Genomic DNA, 25,161 nt, shown 5'->3' on the forward strand with positions numbered 1-25,161 from the left:
TATCAGGCAAATGCAAAGAACATGGTGGCCGTGGTCACAGACCGAAAAGGAAACGTCACAAGTTGTGCCTCCATTGCCCAAGCCTCTATCACAGAAGCGGAGGAGATAGCGATCGCGCTGGCAATCAATAAGCAGGGAGCGAAAAGCCCCAATGACAATAATCACAGATTCGAAGGCTGCATGTAGAAATTACAAAAAAGTAGAATATGTAAGAAGGCCTTCCAAATTCTAACCAAAGCTCATAAGGACTTCCCAATTGAATACACCCAAACCATTATCTGGGCGCCAGGGCATGAGGGCGTCACCGGGAACCAGTTTGCCCCTAGATCCTAACGCCCCTAGATCCTAACTTTGGTACAATTCTTCAGTATTACAGGGACAATAGAAAAGTGTATCCAGCACCGCATAAGAAACTCACAGCAATGTAATCGGTGGCGTTACGCAGAATCCAAACAAAAACACATACACGAACTTACACAAGCTGCATGTATTCTACCTCACAGCATACAAAGATATATGTCCGTGGTGTGGGGCCGCACCAACTCTGTTTCACATCACGTGGGAGTGTACGCATCACAATGAAGATAACCCCAACATGAACAACACAGAGGAACAATGGGAGGCGCTGCTGTCCAGCTCGGCCATTGTTGATCAGCGCTGGCTGGTCCAACGGGTAGAGATGATGGCTAGAGTCAGCGGAGCCCTGGAATAGGGGCCCGACCATTTAGAATGCTCCGCGTTATGCTCAAATGAGTTTTTTATTTCTCTCTCGTTACGACGACATGTGCCGTGTTCACTCCCTACCAGGGAGTAAATAATTGGAGCAGGGGAGTTTTGTTGGCTCATGTGCTGGAGAAACTCCCATATCGGCTAACTTTTGTTTACAGTCTTTTTATATATTAGGCACATTACTAACTTCAGGAATGACATCTTTTTAACGACAATTTGACAAATGCGATATGAATAATACTGAAGCTTTTTGTAGTATTTCTGTAGGCACTGATTCAGATATTTTCTGCAAGTAGCCCAGAATTGTATTGTAAAGTTCGATGAGTGAGCCAGGAAAAGTTTTATTATCTGGTAATACATCGGTGAGATGAACCCTTGGTCTATGCTTGGTAGCTTGCCCACAGCATCTTGAACCGTGGTGGGCTTGTCGGTGGCTAGTTTGGCGGCGGGTATTCATGTAAGGCAGTGAGGAATAGGACGGCTAGATAGGACCAATCCTAGCTCAATGTTATTGGCTTGTCTCTCATCACGAACCTGCCAATGAACCGCCGCGCCGCGGCTCTAGCTTCGTGGGCGACACAACAAACCCAATCACATTGAAGAAGGTGGAGACTGTATCATATCTAATGAAACCACATGTGCTATCTACCTGCATGATTGCCTCGTGCGTGATTCTGGCTCTCACCTTTTCTAACGCTTTCCACCATCGAATATAACTACCAACGCAGAATAAACGATGACGTTCACTTGTTTCTCGACAACCCAGCTGTCCAGTGTGTTCATTCCACACGCGAATGAAACATGGTGTCAGAATTGGGCAACGTATAAGCAACGAAATGGATCACCCCCGCCCCGCCGCGGTGGTCTAGTGGCTAAGGTACTCTGCTGCTGACCTGCAGGTCGCGGGTTCAAATCCCGGCTGCGGCTGCTGCATTTCCGATGGAGGCGGAAATGTCGAGGCCCGTGTGCTCAGATTTGGGTGCACGTTAAAGAACCCCAGGTGGTCAAAATTTCCGGAGCCCTCCACTACGGCATCTCTCATAGTCATATGGTGGTTTTGGGACGTTAAACCCCACAAATCAATCAAATGGATCACCTGAGGCCGCCTGAACCGCTACGTTTGACAGCTGATAAAGGAAGGAACTGGACGCGGTTTCGTCAGCAGTTCAGATTTTTTCTGCAAGTGACGGCATGCCAAGCTAATCTGAGGTCGGAAGAAGCGAAAACGGTCCTGCTCCTCGGCGTTGCGGGGGAGGCAGCCTTGGACGTTTTCAACAATTTTGTGTTCAGCGGAGAAGAAAACAAGGAGCATTTCAGCACCGTAATTGCCAAATTCGAAGATTACTGCCTGGAACAACAAAATGAAATACACGAGCGATACGTGTTCCGTCCCCGCAGTCAAGGTGAGGCGGAGCCCTTTGAGCAGTTTCTACGCGAGCTTAAAAAACAAGCGCAGCACTGCTACTTCGGGACCATGGCGGATGATATGGTGGGAGACCAAAATGTTTTTGGAACAAACTCGCCAAGGCTTCGAGAAAAGATGCTCAGGAACAAAAAGTTGACCTTGGAAAAAGTAATCATCCTTTGCAAACCGGCGAAAAATCAGCTCGTCAAAATGAATTTTTGCAGAAAACAAAGAAAGAACTCGATATAAACGCTGTCACAGCCAGTAAGAGCACCCCTAGAGGGTCTAGGAACGACCTAAAATGCAATCGTTGCAACCGAAGGCATGCCTACAGATGCTGCCCGGCATACGAAAAAGTATGTTACTCGTGTAATGGCCGCAACCACTTCGCGTCTTGTCGGAGTGAGAAAGAGCGCGTGTATGAGGTGCAACATCAGAGCGACGACTTCGAAGTACTGAATGTCGCCAGCAGCTGCGCATTAAGAAAACGGGACTGGCGTGTGAACGCATGCATTGGCGGCAAATACATCCCCTTTAAGGTGGACACAGGATCGCAGGCCAATATTTTGCCACTTTCATTGTCTCGCAAGCCCAAGACGACAACCCTGATGCCCAGTAGCGCAGTTCTGAGACCATATGGTGGCAACACGATCAAGCACATCGGCAAGTTTTCAGCGGTTATCCATATTTATGGTCGCAAGGCGTGCGCACAATTTTTTGTAGTAAAGAAGGACCGCAGCACTATCTTAAGATTGGACACCAGCGAGAAGCTTGGAATCGTACAACGGGCTGTTGACAGCGTGACGACGAACAACACCGAAGAAATTGTCAAGGAGTTTCCACGTATTTTCCACGAAACAGGACGCGCCCCACGTGAATACAAGATTGAGCTGCACAGGGATGCCACGCCAGTTGTCCAGCCAGCTCGGAGGGTTCCCCTGTCGTTGCATGAGCCTCTACGTACTGAACAGGACAGAATGGAAAAGGAGGACATCATCCAGAAGGTCAGCAGCCCCACAGATTGGGTAAGCCCCCTTGTCATTGTACTAAAGATGGCAAATTGCGGGTCTGCATAGACCCTAGACGCATCAACGAAAACATCAAGAGGGAACACTATCAAACCCCGTGCCGAGAGGATATTGAAGCACACTTCCCGTTCTTTCCGCGGCTCAACGCAAATGCGGGATTTCATCAAATCTCATTAGACGAACAATCGTCGAAGATATGCACAATCGCGACGCCTTTCGGCCGGTATCGCTTTCTTCGTCTACCGTTCGGTATAGCGTCGGCGAGCGAAGTGTTTCAAAAGGACCTTAACGAGGTTTTTGATGATCTTGCCGGTGTACGTGTGTACGTAGACGATGTGTTAATTTGGGGAAGGACCAGGGCTGAGCATGATGAGAGGCTGCGCAGAGCATTAGAAACAGCTGAAAAAGCAGGCCTTCGATTCAACGGCATTCAAATGTCGCTTCGGCCAACAAGAAGTGCTCTTTTTGGGTAACATCATTAGCGACAAGGGTATTAGGCCAAATACTGATCTTGTTCACGGTCTTTAGAAAATGCCACGACTTCAGGACAAAATGGCTATCCAAAGGCTACTGGGAGTAGTTAACTACTTCAGCAAGTACCTACCAGCTGTCTCACAGCGCACGTCTACTTTACGTTCTCTCATAAAACATGGTACAATCTTTGATTGGCCACCAAACCACGAAAGCGAATCGCAGGCTATATGCTGGGATTTAAGTAATGCCTCAGTGCTTGCTATATTTGATCCAAATCGGGAGACAAAGGTAACTGAAGATGCCTCTCAAAGTGGGGTTGGCACGGCACTTCTGCAACGTCATGGAGGCTGCTGGCAACCGGTAGCATATGCGTCGAGAGCTTTTACAGAAACGAAGCAAAGATATTTACAGGTTGATAAAGAGGTTTTGGCTGCAGTTTTTGGTTGTGAAAAATTCAATCATTTTGTTTATGGCCGCACCATCACCCTCGAGAGTTATCACAGTCCGCTGATAGACATATCAAAGAAAGGCATAAGCGATATGCCACCCAGAATGCAACGATTTTTCTTGAGATTGATGAAATATTGCCACGTTCCATTTCACAAGTTTTTCTTATCGTTCCGAAGCACCGCACAATTCTCGGCGCAAGCCGCGCCTGCAGGTTTCTAGAGGGTTCCGGACTGTAGTAGATCATTTCGATAAGATCACGCCCACTGTGCGAACGGTACAGATTGTTCTGGAACCTACGCCACCGCCAGCGATAACGCTAGAACATTCGACGGCAAGGGTATAAATGCCGACGCGCTTCGCCGCTTGTCAGTTGTTGATCGAAGGCCGACGCTGCGTTCGCCGCTATCAGTCCGAGACTGCTATCTGTGCAAGACTGCTGCTGTAATTAGACTTTCCCTTTACCGGGCACAGGTTCGCCCAAATAAACAGTTAAATCCCAACACGAAGTTTTCTGTCTTTGGCCACGTCACGACTCCGTGACAATATAATTACACGACGTACATTCCTGGTAAACAGATGGCCCTTGCTGATATGCTGTCCCGATCACCTGTTCCTGGAATCAAGGGAGCTGCAGGCACGAGTGACGTCGTGATCCATGCCGTCATGGTGGTATCAGCACTCAAAAGTGAAACGACAGCTAAAAACCTTGCACAGGCAACAGCTCTCGATCCATACCTTGGCACAGTGCTAAGAAAGCTTGCCAAGGGAGAGCCTGTCGATGGCCCGCTGAAACCGAAGGCCGCCGAGCTATCTGTAGTAAACGGCATGCTATTGAAAGACACTAAAGTGGTGATACCGACAAGCATGCGTAGCGACATGTTGAGACGGATCCACGCAGGTCATCTTGGCCAGGTAAAGTGTAAAGATGGAGCAAGACAAACGGTTTACTGGCCGAATATAAACTCGGAAATTCAGTTCTTGATCGAAACATGTCCAACTTGCAAGACATACGCTTATAAGCAGCCATCTAAGCCTTTAATTCAAGAACGCTTGTTCTTAAAACTTTCTTGTCTCGACCTTGACCCCTTAGTTTTCAATTGGATTTGCGACTTTTTAACTAACCGCCAGCTGTTTGTTTACGCAAATAATCTTTCTTCGTCTTTATGCCCTGTCATTTCAGGCGTGCCTCAAGGCACGGTTTTAGGACCTTTGCTTTTTCTCACTATATTAACGACTTGCCGAATAATATTTCTTCTAACATCAGACTTTTCGACGATGATTGTGTCATTTATCGCCCAATTAACAACACATCAGATGTTCATGAACTTCAATCTGACCTTCATAAAATTGAAATCTGGTGTACAACGTGGTTGATGTCCCTTAACGCAAACAAAACGTCACTAGACTCTTTCCATCACCGACAGTGCTACGCATCTCCAGCATACTTCATTAACAACACTCAAATTTCATGCGTAACTACATACAAGTGTTTAGGTGTCCATTTTCTTCTGATTTAACATGTTCCCTTCACATAACGCACATTACTAACGAAGCGAAACGTGCTCTTGGCTGTCTGCGCCGAAACCTTCATCTAGCTCCTACCCCTGTGAACTACTTGCTTATCAGACACTAATCAGACCAAAACTTGAATACGCATGCGCTGTTTGGGACCCTCATCAGAGTAACAATACTAAAACACTTGAAACAGTGCAAAGCCGGGCAGCAAGATTCAGTTTGCAGATTATTCATATCAGTGAAGCGTAACCGAACTTAAATCTCGTGCTAACCTCGCTACCCTTTCGTCACGCCGCTGTATAGCTCGTCTGTGCCTGTTTTTCAAGTTTTATCATGGATCGCCTCGTACTCCCACCATCAAGCCAGCCCATCGTCATTGAGACCGCATTAATCACAGGAAAGCTGTTTACCCGCCAAGAACTCACACCGTTGCGCACCTTTCACCCTTCTTTGTCAAGACCGCACAAGATTGGAATGGCCTTCCTCCTCACGTTGCGCGCCACTCCAGTATCATCAACTTCAAAGCAGCGATCGAGCATCTACTCCTTTAACCGATTGTAATAGCCCACCCCTCATGTAAAACCCCTTCGTTGGGCCTTTTGAGGTACTGTAAATAAATAAATAAATAAATAAATAGATAAATAATAATGCAACCAACGCCTACTCAGCCATGGTATCGTATCGGTGTCGATCTCTTTCAGTACTCGGGAAGATATTATTTGAGCGCCTATGACTTGATGTCCAATTTCCCTGAGGTGGAGCTACTGCCCGATACAACAGCCAGTACTGTCATCGATAGACTGACTGCAATATTTTCAAGGTACGGCATACCAGCCAATGTTTCTACTGATAATGGCCCACAGTTTAGCAGCCAAGAGTTGATTATTTTTACAAAGCGTTACGTTTTTAAGCTTGTGAAATCAAGCCCGCAGTACCCGCAATTGAACGGGTTCGCAGAAAAGGGCGTACAACTTGTAACACGCATCCGAAAGAAAACAAAAGCTGCAGGAGAGTGTTTCTGGCTGGGCTTGCTGAAATACAGGGCGAGTCCTGTTGAAGATGACCGGTCTCCGGGTGACCTCTTGCAATGAAGGAGGCTGCGCACACCATTGCCGGACTTCAATCCAGTGTCAGCAGCGCTCGTCAAGAAACACCAGCAGAGAAGTCATCAGAGATGCACCTTACCTGGCCTCTGCGACAATGACGTGGTTCGCTTTAAAGGGACACCATGGGCAACGAAAGCCAAAGTGATCGGATCAGCCGGCCCACGGTCCTTTTACGTACGCACAGAGGACAACACCGTGCTGAGGCGCAATCGTCGGCACCTTCTGGCGACAAAGAAACCATATAGTGTTGGTTCATCAGACGACGAAGATTGTGTCAACAACCACATCCCATTTCAAGGTGAGGCGTCATCGACCACCGCAGCCTCACCCACAGAAGTTCAGCAGCCGTCACCTCAACCACTGAGACGCAGTCGACGAAAGATGCGGCCGTCAGAGCGTCTGGGTTATGACCAGCAGCTACAGCAGACAAGCCAGCGGCATTAATTTGGTCAACTATTTGGAAGGAGGATGTATCATATCTGATGAAAGCACATGTGCTATATTCATGCATGATTGCCTCGTGCGTACTCCTGGCCCTCAACTTTTCTAACCCCTTTGATTTTCGACTATAACTACCAACGCAGAATAAACGAGGACGTTCACTTGTTTCTCGACAACCCAGCTGCCCAGTTTGTACTTTCCTCACGCGAATGGAACAGTGACAGCATCTAGAGAACTTTGCAGCGAGTGCCTAGGCGCCGTGAGGTTATCTTTGTGTCCTCTAACCTCAAGGTTAGTGATAGCCAGCTTCTCTTTTTTTATTGAAATAGAAAACAAACAAAGAAAATTTTGTCGCCGTTGGCGATGGCTACCCCTATCCACTTAATGAGTACAAATAAAAGTATGAAAAAAAACACTAGCATATATACATATATACAGTCCTACATGGGTGAGAGCAAAAGTTCTCCTATATAAGCAGAACAAAGACGTAGACCACACGCTCACTTTTAACTTTTGTCCGCTTAGTATTCCTCACAAATCTTCGTTTTTTCGAAGAACTGTTGCAGCACCTTCGCTCTGTTCTGAGTGCCTTTTTTTTAAACACGCTGCTGGTACGGCCACCCGCAACGCTTCCTTAAGTTAAGTGATACTTCACGGAGTGTTTGTTGTGGGCATGTCACATGGCAAGGCAGTCATTGTATCGCAAGATGAAGATTGTAGAGCTATCAGCAAGCGAACTGGTGACGCTAAAGCGTACCCTATTCTGCCCAATGACACAATGCTGCTCACGCACAAAAAGTAGTTATATGAGCGGTTGCTACCAGCAGCCCGAGCCTCTCGAGGCATTCATGCCTAAATAGAAGTCGGAATCGGTAGCCTTATGATCTCAAAAATCGCCAAAGCCAGCGCAAGCCTTTCAGCACAACCACTCTTGCTTATTTTATGTCACATGCAAGTCATAGAGGTGACAGATATACGCCATTGCTACCAATACTTCCTAAACGGAAATTAAACACAAGTGGATTGGAAAAAACTATTTCTGAATTTTTCCACTTTTTCTGAATTTTTTTCCGAGTTTTCCACGCCTCCCTACACCTTTCCCCTTTCAATATGTCCAGCACATGAAAGTTTCAGCAAAAAGGATGTTTTACCCACATGGCGATATTTGAATATCATGTACAGTATTTAGAAAAAGGAAACAGTTCGGCAGATCCAACGGTTCTTTAGAATGAGCATCATGCGAAGCACGTGGGGTGAAGGTGACCGTGTTGTAACTTTTTACAGCGTGACACGTCATGAAATGACGCCAGATATATGTATAAATGTTGCGTCCGCATACATACTTTGAAGAGTGCAGATGTTTATATAACTAGCTCTTTGCACTTGCCTAACAACACCAACAGGTCTATAAATATTACCAACACCAGAAGTGATTAGCTGATATGAAGTGCTAGTGCTGGCGAGGATGGTAACACTGCTACATAAATCATCTTCAGCGCATGACACCCCACAACAATTGACAGTAACTGGACGTGACGGCTCTATTTTAGGGGTATATTTGTATTGTTTATAAAATTAGATAGCCAACTCTGCAACTATGATTGATGGTTCACGAGTATAGTGGTTATTTTGAAAAGTGCTTCAGACACCTGGTGGGGTTCTGTGATACGCATTCGAAATAATGACCATAGTTAAGTGTTTATTCTTTAACTAATACTTTGCCAAATAACAATAAAAACAGCAACATTGGATACGCGCGTGACTCCCTTCGTTTCGCTCCAGCACGTGAACGATTCACTGGAAGTCATATTATGGGTCTTTCGAGTCGAGGTCACGTCTCCTCGTTGCAACCACCTCGCAGTTGTGAGCCGGAGGCACACGGTAATTTACAGCTGCACAGAGCTGGCCTGACAGGCATTTGCGAAGCGAGGCAAAACTGCCGGACGTGCAATGCAGCTCGGCGAAGGAGCAGCTTAATTTTGCCGTCTCCCCCTCTCTCCTTCACCACACTTTACCTGTCTTTATCTGAATACTATAGTTTCAGACTTTATATAGTGAAAGTTAATACGTGCCGTTTCGCCGTGGGTCGAGCTTTTCTGCGCGTTGCTATCATTTTTTGCTCGCCTTTGTTCGATCCCGCTTTTTCTATGAGAACTTCACTTTACTTTACCTTGAACTTGCGCATCCTTACACTCTGTTCATTTATTACTGTAAAATGATGCTATTTTTATGGCGAGTTGGATAATAGAAGTTCGTAAGGGAGTACCACCGTATAAGCACAACAGCCCACGAGTGAAACGAGACATGAATGGTGTTTTTGGCATTGCTAGATATTCTTTCCACCATTTCACGGCACCCTTTTCACGAAGTACCCACACAGCTCCTAAAAGATTCTAGGAAATGCGTGGTATGGGCTGTCGCAGAATTTTAGGAGGGGAATAGTTAGGAGGAGTAAACGTATTTCAACTGGTGTGTCGCAGACATTGCTGTTCTCGACATCGTTATTCAGTTTTTATGATGCTGTTGCCTTGATATCTAGTGAAGTTAGTGAGTGTGAACATGTGAATAATACAGAGGCACTTAAACTGTCTTATACAATGCCATCAGCGTCGTAGACGTTATATAAATAATTGTACGGTGAAAATTACTCCTCTCGATTTGAAGAATATTACACTCGTTCAATAGAGCTGTAAAAAGCAACTGAACAATTACAAAAATAACTCTGAATAAACTTGCATTACTTTTCTTCAAACGTGTATAGCCGTAAAACAACAAGTTTACTGAAAATACAATGCACTTGTGAATTTGCTCTGTATACCGAGAAGCTTAGCACCTCGCCTGAAGGCAGCGAGACTTAGTGTGGATTTGGTGGTATAGTGCTACACGTTGTGAACCTTCAATAAGAATTTTTGTTCGTAGTAGTCATCGCCAACTACGCCACTTTTTTTTCTAGTGCGGGGCCTCTTGACGTTCCTGACTGTACGCTGTTGTCGTCTGATCTGTAGTTTGGCGTAACACCTTTATCCTTCTGTAGCATATTGATAAGGTAGTTGCAAATATTACAACGCTTTTTTCCGTTTCGCTTATTCTTCGAGCTGCGTAAAGGTAAAAGTAGGTGCCAAGCACCTTAGGAACGGCCACTGCACTGTCGCTTCACGTAACGCCAGAAAAAAGGACGTATGAAACTGTAAAGACAAAACGATGAAGAAATAGAAATACAATTAGATTCTTTATCGTGAGGTAAAAATAATGAATCCTCGGCCCACACTATAAACATCTAGCAGGCAAAATACAAAGACAGGAAGACATAATGAAGAGAAATAAGTACAAATAACATAAAAAAGAAGAAACTGACAACAAATAAAAAGAAACCTGTCAAGCTGCACTCTTCCTCCAGTAGGTATGCAAGATTCTTCAGGCTACGTGCCACTAGTGCGAAGTTATAATTTTGCGTAGTTTTAATCTGTGTAGCAGTAATCAATGCTTATTCAGTAGTTTAATCAGTGTAGCAGCTGTCTTTAAAATAAAGACAGCTGCTACACTGAACGCTGTCTCAGAGCATGTGCTGTAGATAAGGGTGCTTTACAAGATAGGAATGCCTTGCTCACCAGCTCGCAGTTCTACAGTTCTTTGAAATGATGTCCATGTCCTCTATTAAAGCGTCGCTCTTCGCTGATGCTGGTGCTAGGGTAAAGTAAGGCGTTGCAGGTAAGGCCAAAAAAACGGGTAAAAAAACTGCATTCTCTAAGAACTCTTCCTCCTACTGTGACATGGAAAAGGGGTTCGCTCTGTAAGCCTAGTTGAAAATTGAATTGGAAAAAAAGTTGTTCATTACGGAGATAATTGTTTGAAAAAAATGTTATCATTTGGAAGAGCGTTATATATTTGTCAATTATGTTACAAGACTACAGTAAACGAAATACATCTAAAGATAGATAAATTGTGACGCGTCGTGCTCAACTTTTATGAGATGCATGGGGCCCCAAAATGATTGAAGAGTGTTGTGTTACCGTTAGTAAATTAAAAACAAGCCCTGATAGACTTACATATTTTAACACTATTCAAATAAATACATCCATATTACTGCATTTTGAACGCTGCACTCCATGCGAATGCACCTCAGGAAACCTTATAGAAGCATACAAATATATGCTTTCAACATATCGCAATAGCACGTATAGGCAGAAGTGCCTGGGTGCATTCAATTTGAAACGCTACATGTCAGTTTCATTAGGTTTGATACATCTCCCACTAACTGAATTGACAGTTTGCTTTTAGCATAGGGTGTGGTGAGTTTCGGTACCACTCATTGTGCCTTTTACTCAGGGTGCAGGAAAATACAGAGTTGTAGAGGAAATTAAAAGTGCATGTGTTGTTTCTCAGTTAAGAGAAAAAAAGTCTTTAAGCTTGGACCGTTGTAGCAGAATTTCGTTTTACTAACTCGACCTATTCTTTTTGTGTTCACAACAAAAATCGCAACTAATGGCCCAATCATAAAATTCCATTAGCTGTCTGCTATTTAGAGATAATACGCGTGCAATAAACTTCAGCTTTGACCAGTTGCACGATACCCTACTGTGAACGCCCTAATTGGAAGACACAAAATACTGAAAAAACATATAAACTGCTTGTCTTGGTGTCATTTTTAATTTTTGACGCCGTTTTGTCAGAGTAATTGTATTACAAGTACACATGCTGTATTTCTTTTTCGTTTTTTTTGAGGCGCGAAGCTTCTTTCGACGTACCCTTGTCTTCATTTTTTGGTCACGGTATAGAACCGATGCAGCAGTCGAAATTTATATGAGATAGAAAGAAATACTTTACATGGGCTTTAAAGGCAGTCACAGTGAAGGCTCATTATAAAGTAAGAGGTCACTGTTCTTGCAAAAACTACCCATTGGACAGAGTACTAATGAATCCAATTTGCCTAGACTCTGAGGCTTCTCAAAGAAACCTGTACCATCAAGGCACACATGAGCACTAAATGTCTACAACAAAGTACCTACGCTAAAGTAGTATCCTGCCCCCGATAATATGGCGCGATCTTGTATTCGCTTTCGAGGCATACTTTCCAATCCAGCAATTTTCTAAGTTTTCTTCGAATGGCTTAAGACGATAAAACGCGAAATGAGCTTACATTTCAGTATACACTTTATGACACTCAATTTCCACTATACGGGGCAACACTCAGGTGACGTACGGTCACTCGCCGATGCAATACCCAGACCTTCGCCCCCTCGTCATGGTTCACTTCATGGAGATGTGTCAATTACTGCATGTATTGCCTGTGAACAAGCATTTTTAAGGCCCCATTTGCGTGTGTCCTCCTAGCGTATAGATACCATTGCGCACAAAATATTAGGCCAGGATTAGTTGTGAGCAAACTCACAGCTATCTCTTTCGAAGTGTTGTCTTTCGGGGACCAATAACGATGAGGCTGTTATATGTCGACGTCTAGTCAGCTGTCATGGCAAAAAGCGGGCAACACTGTCGGTATGAAAGCGTTAGTTAGATACATTCGGTGCACTTGACATCTGAGCCATTGAAAGAGACAGCATCCTATTTCAAGTATTTAGATTGACGATATCAATTTTAATTAAACTATATAATTTACATTCACACCATTTTTAATATCAAATCTTCAAGTGCGATAAATTTCTAGAATATGTGAATGTAGGGAACGATATTCCATAGAAACAAGGCTTGCTTCTATACCTAAGGTCATACCTCTCCAATCGGCATCATTTCTTGATCCTTTTTAGAACATTAAAACCAAGACAGCAGCCTCGTGAATAAACTATTGTTCCTTATTGTTCTGGCCATGCATCGTCTTATTCTTCGCCCTTACGATACTACAGTGGCGACGAGGATGGGATCCGGTTAATTGCACTCCGACGCTGAGACCAGAAGAATGGGATCCCGACCCCCTGCCTTCGACGACGCCGTGAGTAGCTGGAGCACGTATCGTGTCCGGTTGGAAGCCTACTTTGAGGGCAACGATATTACCGACGTAGCGAAACGCCGGGCCCTACTGGTTTCATTGTTGAGCGACAGTGTCGTCCGGATATTGCAAGGGCACCAGCCGGGGGTCGCCATCAACTCCTTGACGTACGATGACGTTGTGAAATGCTTGGAAGAACATTTCAACCCTCAGGCAAACGAAATAGCAGCAAGCTATTCTTTCTTTATGCGAAAACAAGATGAGCAAGAAAGCGTCCGGGACTACATTGCTGTACTGAGAAGACTGGCCGTAAATTGTAATTTCGGGGCGACACTGGACCGTATGTTGCGGGACCAAATCGTTTGTGGGATTCGGGATGAGGAAACGCGCCGGTGCCTGCTGGGCCGCAAGAACTTGACTCGTGAAGAAGCCGAAGAATTCGCCTTAGCTTCTGAGCAAGCGAACGAAGACGCTCGGGACATGCGTACTTCATACGCCCGGACCGAAGGTGGCGGCGTCAACGTGGTACAGCAACAAGGCAGACAGTGGAGGAAGAATTGCAGCCTTTCATGCGACAGATGCAAAGGGGCGCATGCAACGGCGTCCTGTCGACATCGCTGTTCCATATGCCATCAACGTGGTAAAAGAGGGCATCTTGCTAGGGCTTGCAAAAGACCCCACACCCCCAGGTCAGGAACGTTCGCTGTCGACGGAACCGAATGTGAAAGCGAAGAAGAGAGGTTGTATGCTCTCGTTGCACACAGTTCCGCCAATAAGCACTTGGTGCAGCCAATCGAGCGCACCTTAACGTGGGAAGGCCGTAGGCTGCGAATGATTGTCGATACTGGATCACCAGTAAGCGTGATTCCCAAAAGCTTGTACAAGAAGCATCGCAAGTGGTGGCCGGCTCTGCAAAAAACTCCACTACGCCTTTCATGTTTCCTGGGACCGTTGCCGGTCGTTGGCAAGGTAGACATGCAGGTACAGCTTGGACCAGTAACGGTGAGCAGTTCGCTGATAGTAGTGGACCATCGAGGGCCCCTTTTGTGCGGAAGGGACACAATAGAGGAATTTCGCAAAGCAGGCATGTTGCTAGTAGAAGGCACGTCGTCTTCGGTGAATGTTGTTCACGCCGACAGCCAGCTAACCGCACTTTTTGACGAGTTTCTGGACCTCTTTGAGAACCACGGATGCTGTAAGGGACCACCGGTGAAGCTGTACCTCAAGGAAAGTGCGCAACCTCGATTTCTGAAGGCTCGGACAGTCCCGTATGCCATGAGAGCGCAAGTCTCCGCCGAAATTGACCGACTGGTGGAAGTGGGCGTGCTGTCCCCAGTGAGCGTGGCTGAATGGGCAACACGGGTCGTGCCCGTAGCAAAGAAGAACGGAGACATCCGGCTGTGTGGGGACTTTAAGCTAACAGTTAATCCAGCGACAAGAACAGAGCAGTACCCGCTTCCAAAAATTGACGACATCTTTGCGGCGCTATCAGGAGGCGAAGTGTTCAGCACACTCGACTTACGAAACGCATACAACCAGCTTCCCCTGGATGATGATGCTAAGAAGATAACTGTGTTGAATACACACAAAGGCCTCTTCTGCTACAACCGCTTGGCTTTTGGCATTGCCTCAGCGCCTGCGCTGTTTCAGCGGCGCATTGAAGCCGTGCTGCAGGGTATACCAGGGGTGAAAGTTTACTTGGACGATATTATTGTAGCAGAAAAAGAGTATGACACAACGATACTGCGGCAAGTGTTCGAACGACTTCGGGCGAACGGCCTAACACTGAACAAGGAGAAGTGCCACTTCCGGGAGAAAGAAGTGGTATTTCTAGGGCACAGAATCGATGCAAAAAGCCTCCACCCACTGCAGGACAATTTGGAAGCAGTGCTAGCGGCACCGCCACCGACTTCGGTAAGCCAGCTTAAATCATTATTAGGACTGGTCACATACTATTCCAAATTTCTACCGAACTTGTCGTCCACTTTGGCCCCGTTACACCGACTCTTGTCTAAAGGAGCACTGTGGTGTTGGGGGCCCGCACAGAGAACAGCATTCCAAGAAACCAAGCGCGCCATGAGAAGGGCGAACTTTCTTGTGCATTACGACCCCCAAAGACCCTTGCGGCTTGAGTGTGATGCGTCGGCCGAGGGTATAGGCGCAGTTTTGTCGCACCGCATACAAGGAGTGGATCATCCCATAGCGTTCCGCTCGAGAACTCTAACGTCGGCGGAACGTAATTATTCACAATTGGAAAAGGAGGCACTAGCGCTTGTCTTCGGCGTGGTAAAATTTCGAGATTATTTGTTTGGCAACAAGTTTACTCTGGTGACCGATCACAAGCCTCTGACTGGTTTGCTAGGCCCAGATAAACCCATTCCGCAAACGTTGGGCGCGGCTCTTAGCAGCTTATCAATACGACTTGGAATACAGAAAAGGAGAGCTAATTGCAAATGCCGACGCTCTAAGCCGGTTGCCATTACCGGTTCGCGATAATGGCTGGGAAAATGAACTAGCCGAATATGTCCTGCATGCGCAGGCTATGGAGGATTTTGCTTTGTCTGCGCAGAGTATTTCAGACCACACCAGCAAAGATGACGTACTTCAGCAAGTGAAGACTTGGATCTTGCAAGGCTGGCCAAGGCGTCTCGGTTCAGAGGAACAGCAGTACCAACCGTATTTTGCACGGAGGCATGAATTGGCCGTGAGTAACGGGATACTCTACTGGGGCCACCGGGTAGTTCTGCCTAAAACTGCCCGGCAATTTGTTTTGAAAGAGTTGCACGATACGCACCCAGGCATCACGGCAATGAAGAACCTCGCGCGCTCAATTTTCTGGTACCCAGGGCTAGACGGTGAAATTGAAATGCTTGCAAAACGGTGTCCCCAATGTGTGCAGTGTTTGCCCATGCCCCCAGCGCAGGTCCCGGCAAACTGGCCAAAGAACAACAGACGGTGGTACCGCCTACACGTGGATTTTGCTGGTCCCGTGGAAGGGCATATGATCTTCGTTCTCGTCGACGCCGAGACTAAGTGGATCGAAGCAGTGCCCTTGAAGACGGCGACAGCAGCGACTACGGTAGACACACTTAGGTGCATTTTCGCGCGATTTGGCATACCACGGACTGTCGTGTCGGATAACGGTCCGCAATTCACCAGTGCAGAGACAGCGCGGTTCTTCCGGGAAAATGGGGTGCGCCACGTAACGACGGCCCCATACTACCCGCAATCCAACGGTTTGGCGGAACGGGCAGTACGCACCATCAAGGAGGGCCTGAAGAAAAATCGGGTGGGAACGCTGCAAAGTCGGCTTGCCAAATTTTTTGTTGTGTTACAGGACCACACCGACCCGAGAGGAGCAGTCGCCCGCGGAAAGGCTTTTTGGATTCCAACCACAAACCCGCCTGAGCACCTACCTGGCAGAGGAATACGGGGCGAAGAGGGAGGCTACCGTCAACGGAGTCCCGAACTCTGGAAAGAAAGAGTTTGCACCAGGAAGGGAGGTGTGGAGTCGACAGTACAGTCAGCTAGGTCAAAGGTGGCTACCCGGAACCGTGACAACAGTCGAAGGCAAGCGATTGTTAACCGTTAGCACGCCAAGGGGGGTGCAACGTAGACACGTCGATCAAGTACGACCACGCGACTCGTCGACACCGGTTAAGAAAGAACCGTGCGAAACGCCAATTGCCATGGAGCAATTGCCACTCTCATCCAGCGGCATCCAGTCAACTAGCAGCGAAGCCCTTCAGGCCGGTCTGTCCGAGCCTGGTGAGGAAGCGTCTGGCGGTGGCATCGAGCCAGCAAGTCCAAGGTCCACGGCAGAACCACTCCCACTCCGACGCTCCACCCGTGCCCGCAAGCCGCCGGATAGGTTCTAGCTCAGAGGAGAGGAAGTGATATATCGTAGATTATCAGGTGCACGCGCCGAAGAACATACCGATAACACGTGCCTCCACCCCTCGCCACGGCGCATGCTCCGGCCTCGGGCCAGGGTATTAAAACCATGACAGCAGCCTCGTGAATAAACCATTGTTCCTTCTTGTTCCGGCCATGCATCGTCTTATTCTTCGCTCTTACGATACTACACTTTCTTTAAGCACCCACAAATGATGAGGTGCCCAGAATATTTCCGATTTTTCTAACGTTGTCGCGTAGCGGAAATACATGCGCCTTACCAACAGGGCAATATTGCTTGCATGTTTTGGTACGACGTACATTTTTGTTGTTACTGTGCTTTATTAACCACATTAAAAGATATTATGTTAGTGTAGAAAGAAGACGAATACTCTATTTGTATTCACATACAACACCACAACACACGACATTATTATTCATGTGTCGTAAGGCATGATAACGCCCTGCAATCCTCCTGAATTAAGGTGGACACTACATTAATAATAGAAGGAACAGTCAGATGTCACGACAGGCTGAGACCTTCTATTGAGGTAGAAATCGGACTGTACTTATAGCAGAGCCAGTCAAAATAGAAAATTATAAAAAAGAAACAGTACAACAAACGCATCAATAAGAAGATCATGAATGTGGTCACTACACTGAATAAAAAAGACCCTTCTCCATCTGGAAGGGCAGTGCCCACTCACGACCGAGATCTTTTTGTGTCCGACCATCAGATGTAATTGAGTGCCGGTCGATAGCGGTCACAGTGGCTGGGCGTGCCACAGAATGTTGAACGTGTGCTATGATCGCCGCGGCTTTTGTCACCCACGCTATTTTTTATCTTTTTAGGAGCATTGGTAGTAGGCCAAAGTCGTAAATAGTGTCGGTGGATGCCGCACGTTCTAACGCCGCATAAAGATTAAACAATGAGTAGCGATTAAACAGTGAGGTGACAGTCTAAATATTGCACGATGTGCGGTGCTTTCTGCAGTCACCTTAAAGATGAATGGATATGGCGTCTATAATAAATATGTTGATAGTTGTACGAATGACTGCCTCCTATTCGTATTGACTGCTACATACGCTACGCGATCAAATATTGCACGCATGAGAGTTAATTCAGGTGTAACAAGACACTCTACATATTAATCTCAAACTCACAGAATTGTCACTGCCTCGATCGGCTCTTTTAAGAGGCCGGAAAACACAAGACAATTTAATGAGCCAAAGCATACACGTGTAATGAATGAATTCATCTATGCTACTTCTTCCAACGAAATTGTATCAGTAGCAAAACCCCTTTAAATAATGAATGAATGAATCTTTAGCATTTATTGCTACGTGCTGGCGTTTTGGTTTCATGAAACGTGCGCACATTATTATAATATATTCATCAGTCGCAACCTTCCACACAAACTCATAATGCAATGGCACACTGCTTGGGGCGCGCCGTAGTTTTTGATATGAGGTTGTCCCAGTGGATGTCTGAAGGATTTATTGCCAATGGAAGCTTTACGAAAAAATACCGAATTACGTGCTGCGTGGCAATAAAAGTTGAGATTACCGGGATTAACAAGAAGTCCCTTCACGTCTCAGCACATCATTCGATGGTACTGATGCGCCACCAATATTAGTAGCGTGGACATGCATTTTGCCCAGCGCTCGCATCGTCCGTAATGTTTCGCAGCTTGTTATAGCTTTATTGTTACCAAGTGATGAATCGCATCAATTTGAGATGAAATATGCATGACGCCTCAGTCAGTTACACCACAACATGTGGCTTAAGGGTATATTCCTTCGACAATACAGAGATCAATAAACAATAAATCAATCTGTCAATCACAGCTCTGTAGGCAACTCCGTCACAGTGGTCAATACCCAACTTTCTTTTCTTTTTAGAATTGCAAGTGAAACCTGGCTTTATGGTATACAGCTTCTTCTTATACAGGAAAATACGCTATGTATCTGCTTTCATCTCAAATTATATATTTCTTTAGGGAATAAACGCAATTTGAAGTTAACTTGCAGACACATTTATGAATAAGAGAAATGTCGAGTCACTACTGACAATTACTAAAAGAATCTGCTTAACGTATATGTTCATTCTATAATAGCCTTTCAAAGATCGCATTGACCAGGACGGTATTTAATAACCGCCCAAGTTACAATGAATTTCTGATTGTTTTTAGAGAGCCGTGTGAAAAAAGCTTTCAGGTTGACAGAGACACTAATATACGACATCTCAGTCTAGCCAAAAAATGAGTTCACTGCACACGATTATAGTTTTAAAAAACATTCACCAGCGCCAAAAGGCAGAACACTAAGACACCCACTCATCCCCTTAACACAAATACGCACGAAAACGTACTAAATCTGGATGGAACCCCGTAAGTTACGGAATTAAATCCTGTAACATAAAGTAGTTGTCAAAAAGTCTTTGTTTTTCGTTAAATATTGGTTATTGATGCGGCAGCGAACATTTGTTAAGGTTTTCTACTGCACAAAAATTCTCCTTTCTCTTGTATCAATGGCTAGCTTCTCCCATAAGAACGTTTTATATATGCTCATTGAGAAAATTGCTCCTTGTATTTTTTATTGTTTTCATGTTTATTGTGAACAGTGTAGATAAGTAAATTAGCTGCATACTTTCGTGCGTCTTTTTGCTTGTTCAAGTTGCAACTTCAAATACCATAACGAACCACACTTTTCGCAGCTTTTGTGAAACTGCGGATGTAGGCGAAGATTCATTTAAATAACTGTACTGTACCTAATGTGCAAGGTATAGTTATTAACAACATAAGAATGAGTTAGCGCTCGGCCCCCAGTATTACAGCACGCCTGTCATTTATCTGAGTAACAAGCAAAGATTCGCAATTTTCCGTGTAACCATAAACGCATTCTGACTGTTGAAGAAGTATCACACATATCCTACATTAGGGTCGCCGTTCTTTGTTAAAATGCTAGGTTTCGCCGATTAGTGAAGTTGTAGCATCTAACGAAACTTGGTAAGAAGTATTTTTTTATTGAAAACTATCGAAGTGAACACCAGCTGCTGCGACCTATTATATGTAAAAAATCTGTGAAAACACTCTGACGTGATGTAAGTGAGGCTTCATTGCCGGAAGTTTGTTCACGGCATAATTTTTGTCGCTACGGGCTCAAGTGGGAGGCCCACTGGACGGCTTTATGCTCTCTCATAGTAGAAGACCTCGTACTGCACCTCGATAACAACTTTTTTTTCAACACACATTTAGGCAAACTCTACCAGGGTGGCTTTGAGTTTAGTTTTTTCAATCATGATTAGGCTGTAACCGACTATATTTGTCTCCTAACGTAATAGTTTTAGGGGTGAAACTCCTTCGGGTGTGGGTGTATCACTCGTAGTAGTATGCTGTAGTAGTCGCCACTTCTAGTTAGTTTTAAAAATTGCTCATTTGATGGCGTTTTGTGTATATGTCTTAGAAATATTGTCACTAGATGGCATTTGTGGTTTTCATATAGTTAAAGGTTTCATTTAGTTGACTGACGGACAGACAAATGGACGGATGTACAGACAGACGCACGAACAGATGATTGGACGGATGGACGGTTGGATGGACAGACAAACAGCCAGACGAAAGGACGGACGGATGTACAGACAGACGTACGAACAGATGATTGGACGGATGGACAGATGGATGGACAGACAAACAGCCAGACGAAAGGACGGATGGATGGAAGGGCGGACGCTTCACCCTACTGATCATCATTCACTCCCTGGATATGCTGTGGTTTTTGTGCCAAAAACGCCTCCATCAATTAAAAAGCGTGTATCGTCCTTATGTAGCTCGTGAAGTTATGTTGTGTGTACAGAGCTTACATATCAGTGATGAGGAGTTCACTAGTATGGAAGATGCAATAAACGTATAAGTTTTATGTACAACACGGAATGATAATATTGTGCTATTTAGGAAAAATGTTAGACGACCTAGAGTACTATGTACTCTACTTTGAAAGACCTTTAAGTTGTCCCAGTGCCCAAATCGACAAAACATCAGTTTAGCCTTCAGAATCAGTTATCATACTCGGGACATTTCTTAAATGCGAAGCATTTTGTAGCGAACTTCAGCGACCTTGAGGGTATCTATCTATCTATCTATCTATCTATCTATCTATCTATCTATCTATCTATCTATCTATCTATCTATCTATCTATCTATCTATCTATTTATCTATCTATCTATCTATCTATCTATCTATCTATCTATCTATCTATTTAGCCACTTACGTTTGGGTACTCTCGTGGTCACCCCTTAACTAGGCGCGAATCAAAATTATCATGGGAGGGTAAGGTGGTTGATGAATATGACACGCTTGTCAAGATGTCACATTCCCGTCAACTAGATCGTCAAACACTTCCCGCCAGGCAGTGGCACTTACCCATGGGTGGGTATGTGCCACTGGTATGCGGGTATGTGCCACAGGTGATTGACACTTAGTATCTGCTTAGGAACGACGAGAACAGACATCGAAAATTTTAACGTGTGAGGGTTAGCAAATACCCTACATTGCCCGCGTTGATCAGGCGAATAAAAAGAACTAATGTCAGGGTTCAAGCTGGAATCAAAGCCAAGCATTATGCGTGGTAATGAATCATTTTAACACAGAGCTACTACGCCAGGTCTTGGAACTACTTTTCAAATAAACGGTAATTTTCATTAAAAGTAAATAGTGGTTGCAGTGCTGCCTATCCAATTTTGTAAACATTACATACGTACTCATTTGATCCAGTCGCCACGTCATATTAACGTCAATTGTGGTCAGTTGCCATGCACTGGAGCGACGTATGCAGCAGTGCCCAAGGCCAGCATGCGCGCAAACATGAGCGCATCATATCAGCTTCTGGTGTTGGTAATACAGATCTTCCAGTTGGCATCGTTGCGCAAGTGCAAAGAACTGGTTATATAAACATACGCAACTCTTGAACATGTCTGTGCATGCCAAATTTGTACATATATTTAGAGCCATTTTATAACGTGTCGCTAAATAAAAATTTGCAACACGGTCACCTTCACTCCGCATGCTTGGCGTAACTTCTATTCCCAAGTACAAGGGATATGTCAAATTTTCTGACGCACAGTTAATCTGCTGGTTTCACTTGCTTAATACTTTTGAAGTCTTCAACCCCGTAAATGTGGCAATTTCTTAAACAATATTGTTTACAAAAAAACTAGAAATAATTTCATCTTCTCTCTTTTATGGTAATATTAAGGCGTTGTTTTTCACGACTAATACTTTTTATACAGCTTGCTCCAATACAGAGACACTCGAACACACACAAAAAAATATATAGATTTCCATGCTCTCTTTATCATTGATATCACAAAAAATAGCTGCATATCCACGGAGTGTATGATGGAGAGTGGGGCGAGGCATCCATTCGTTCATTCGTTCTTTATTCCGTCCGTCCATGCGTCCGTCTGTGTGACCGTCCACGCGTCCATCTGCCCGTCCATGCGTGCGTCTGTTCGTGCGTCTACACGTCCATTTGTGCGTCCGTCTCCGCGTTTGTCCATGCATTCGCCCCTGCGTCGGTCCATGCGTCCATCCGTCCATGCAGCCATCCATGCATCCGTCCATGCGTCTGTCTGTGTGTCCATTCGTTTATCTAGTGAACACTCCAATACCACGATCTCGCATCTTTTCATCGTTTATTCTGCATAGAGAAGCACCGCCATCCAGCGGACATTACAAGGACTAAACGAGAGGTGGCACACTCATAATTTCTTATGGCTTGCGCTTCGTGTCTACTTCCCACCTTTAACCACCATGGTATATACTAGTTTACTGTATTCATGAATCTGCGGCCTAACGCTCGCTAAACCTTTCTAAAACCAAGGAGAATACGCCCAGCGAGTATAACGAAGCAATCCTTTCTTGCCGGATATTGCTCAATGCGCATGCCGATGGCTGCTAATGGAGAATGAGAGACAGGAGAATTCAGCTTTTAGATAACGCGCACGCTGCGAATTTTTTATTGTTCAACAACGAACAGGAGAAATCTCCCACCAGCATCACCTTGCAGGTGAAAAGGTAAGACTGGTTACAAACTACGACTACGACTAGGAGGGGTGAACGGGCGCTGCTTTGAGGAGCTTCGCCCCTAAAAAGAAACGCACGAACAAACTTTCTTAGGAATGTACACCTCGAAAGAAGACGCAAACTTGCAACGCAACGCGGCGCTTCTAAGACGGCCCGGCTAAAAAGAATTCTCGTGGTAGACAATCTTGCTTGAGGTCGCGCTTGTTTTTTTAGGCACATCGATGAATGATTGCAATATGGCAAAAGGCTACCTTCTCACATTGCTAGAAAATGAAGCTTGTGGATGGGACAAACCCTCCCAGATGAATACGGTGGCACATACATTGTGAGATAGAGTGGGAAGCTCATAGACACAAGTGCATGTTGTGTATTAGCATAGCGAAGGCCGGAAAGTGGCGTCTGCTGCGCAGTCACGCTTTGTTATACGACACGATTACGCGGGGAAAGGCAGTCACCGCCGGAACCTTTCAGGCTCCTGCATCCGCTGAGGCGTTTGGTCTGGACATGAACGAGATAATGTATTCGTTGCTAATGGGAAGTTGGGCACTTCTGAGTGGTATTTGACGAACATGGCACTGAGGTTTATACAGGCGCTCGCTTTCATTGATGTCGCCTTACGTGTGGGTGCGGGTCTCCATTTGGGTAATAAAGCCAAGCTTATCCGCGCCCTGTCCCACGCTGGAACACTTGCCTTTTCGTGCAAGCGTTGCCTAGTCAGTGCAACGTGATAAACGCTACGGTACTTATAATTACTTATCTATGCCTTTTCTGGCAAGAGACACACAGAATATTGACGTGTTGTTATGGAGCCTCAAATATGAGCAAAAATTGCTTTTTAATTGACAATCGCAAAAGTATGAACGCAGAATCTTGAGCAATATAGATGATTGCTGCGGATGAGGTCAGCCGTTTGGTGTCTTGTTTGGCCACTTTGATGTCATTTAAGGTACCATTAAGGGTAGACAAATAGACAAACAGACAGACAGACAGGCAGACACAGACAGACAGACAGACAGACAGGCAGACAGACAGACAGACAGACAGGCAGGCAGGCAGGCAGACAGGCAGGCAGCCAGGCAGGCAGGCAGGCAGGCTGGCAGGCGGGCGGGCAGACAGGCAGGCAGGCAGGCAGGCAGACTAAAATATTTGCGTCAAAAGTCCCCAAGAAAGATTATCGTCTTTAAAAGCTGAGAGTGAAAAGATGACGCAACACCTGGAAGAGCTTTCCAGTGTCAGGCTACCAGCCCTGCGTTATTTTTCGCAGTTTGTGATCAGTATGAGATAGCGACTAGCTTATGAAAGCACATTGTATGCCCTGCTAGCACAAAAACGTGAATGATACGTCGCATACTTGCGCATTACAGAGATGCATATATTGTGATATCACTGACGCGGTTGGCTTGATGTACACGTCTTGAAGCAGTCGTGGTGGTTTCGTAATAATGGTATATATGGCATGCTTTTTATAGGTCATATATCAGAATATATGACAGTAATAAATGACACCATAATATCATAATATCTTACAAAGCGCACGGAGCCTGTATCACTATTGCTAAACGGCAAGGTGCCATTAGAGTATTTTCAAAAAGTGCCGTATATTTCACTATAAGCGATATAACACGAACGACGAGGCAGCACGGGTTTGATCAATGTGTACCGCTTTTCCTCATATAAAAGCTACGCTGGTTGTCGAAGTTAATGTCAGGGTTCTCGTAGTGGAATAAAGCATTTGTGAACGTTTCATTAGGACAATATAAGAATGGCGGAGTGATGAATCGCTCATGGCTGACAAGCACCACATTGCGCTTGCTGCCGCACTAGTGATCGATATATATTGCTAATAAAACGTAGTGCTAAATACGGCTCGCGAATTCGGCCTAATTGGCTACCTAAACTGGGTAAGTGCGGCTAGTGCCTACTAATCTCTTAAAGATGGTTCCAATACTGCAAGCGGTGTACCCCAAAACATTTCTGGTCATTTAACTCACCAGCTACTAACGTCGAAATAATAGCACGTTTTCAAGATTCTTTCAAGTATAACGAGAGTTTCTCTTTATTTTTTCGTTAAAAGGAATGTGCGCAAAATTCAAG

At 45.2% G+C, this 25,161-nt stretch overlaps 1 protein-coding gene across 1 annotated transcript; it reads left to right on the top strand.

Annotated features, from left to right (window-relative positions):
• The first annotated feature begins 13,059 nt into the window (after positions 1–13,059).
• Positions 13,060–16,967, top strand: LOC142790837 (uncharacterized). Its single transcript, XM_075885365.1, has 3 exons — positions 13,060–15,003; positions 15,659–15,780; positions 16,427–16,967. The coding sequence occupies exons 1-3, from the start codon at positions 13,060–13,062 to the stop codon at positions 16,965–16,967; spliced, it is 2,607 nt and encodes an 868-aa protein (XP_075741480.1).
• The last annotated feature ends 8,194 nt before the right edge of the window (positions 16,968–25,161 follow it).

Source organism: Rhipicephalus microplus, chromosome 2 (assembly GCF_043290135.1).
Source record: "Rhipicephalus microplus isolate Deutch F79 chromosome 2, USDA_Rmic, whole genome shotgun sequence".
Lineage (NCBI taxonomy): Eukaryota > Metazoa > Arthropoda > Arachnida > Ixodida > Ixodidae > Rhipicephalus > Rhipicephalus microplus.

What these genes read in the sequence shown, in the direction of transcription:
- LOC142790837 (XM_075885365.1), top strand. Translation starts at nt 13,060, where the DNA reads ATGGGATCCCGACCCCCTGCCTTCGACGACGCCGTGAGTAGCTGGAGC. An exon ending in CGGCACCGCCACCGACTTCG is followed by an intron (nt 15,004 to 15,658) that starts GTAAGCCAGCTT and finishes TTGTCTGCGCAG; the next exon opens with AGTATTTCAGACCACACCAG. An exon ending in CAACCGTATTTTGCACGGAG is followed by an intron (nt 15,781 to 16,426) that starts GCATGAATTGGC and finishes GTTGTGTTACAG; the next exon opens with GACCACACCGACCCGAGAGG.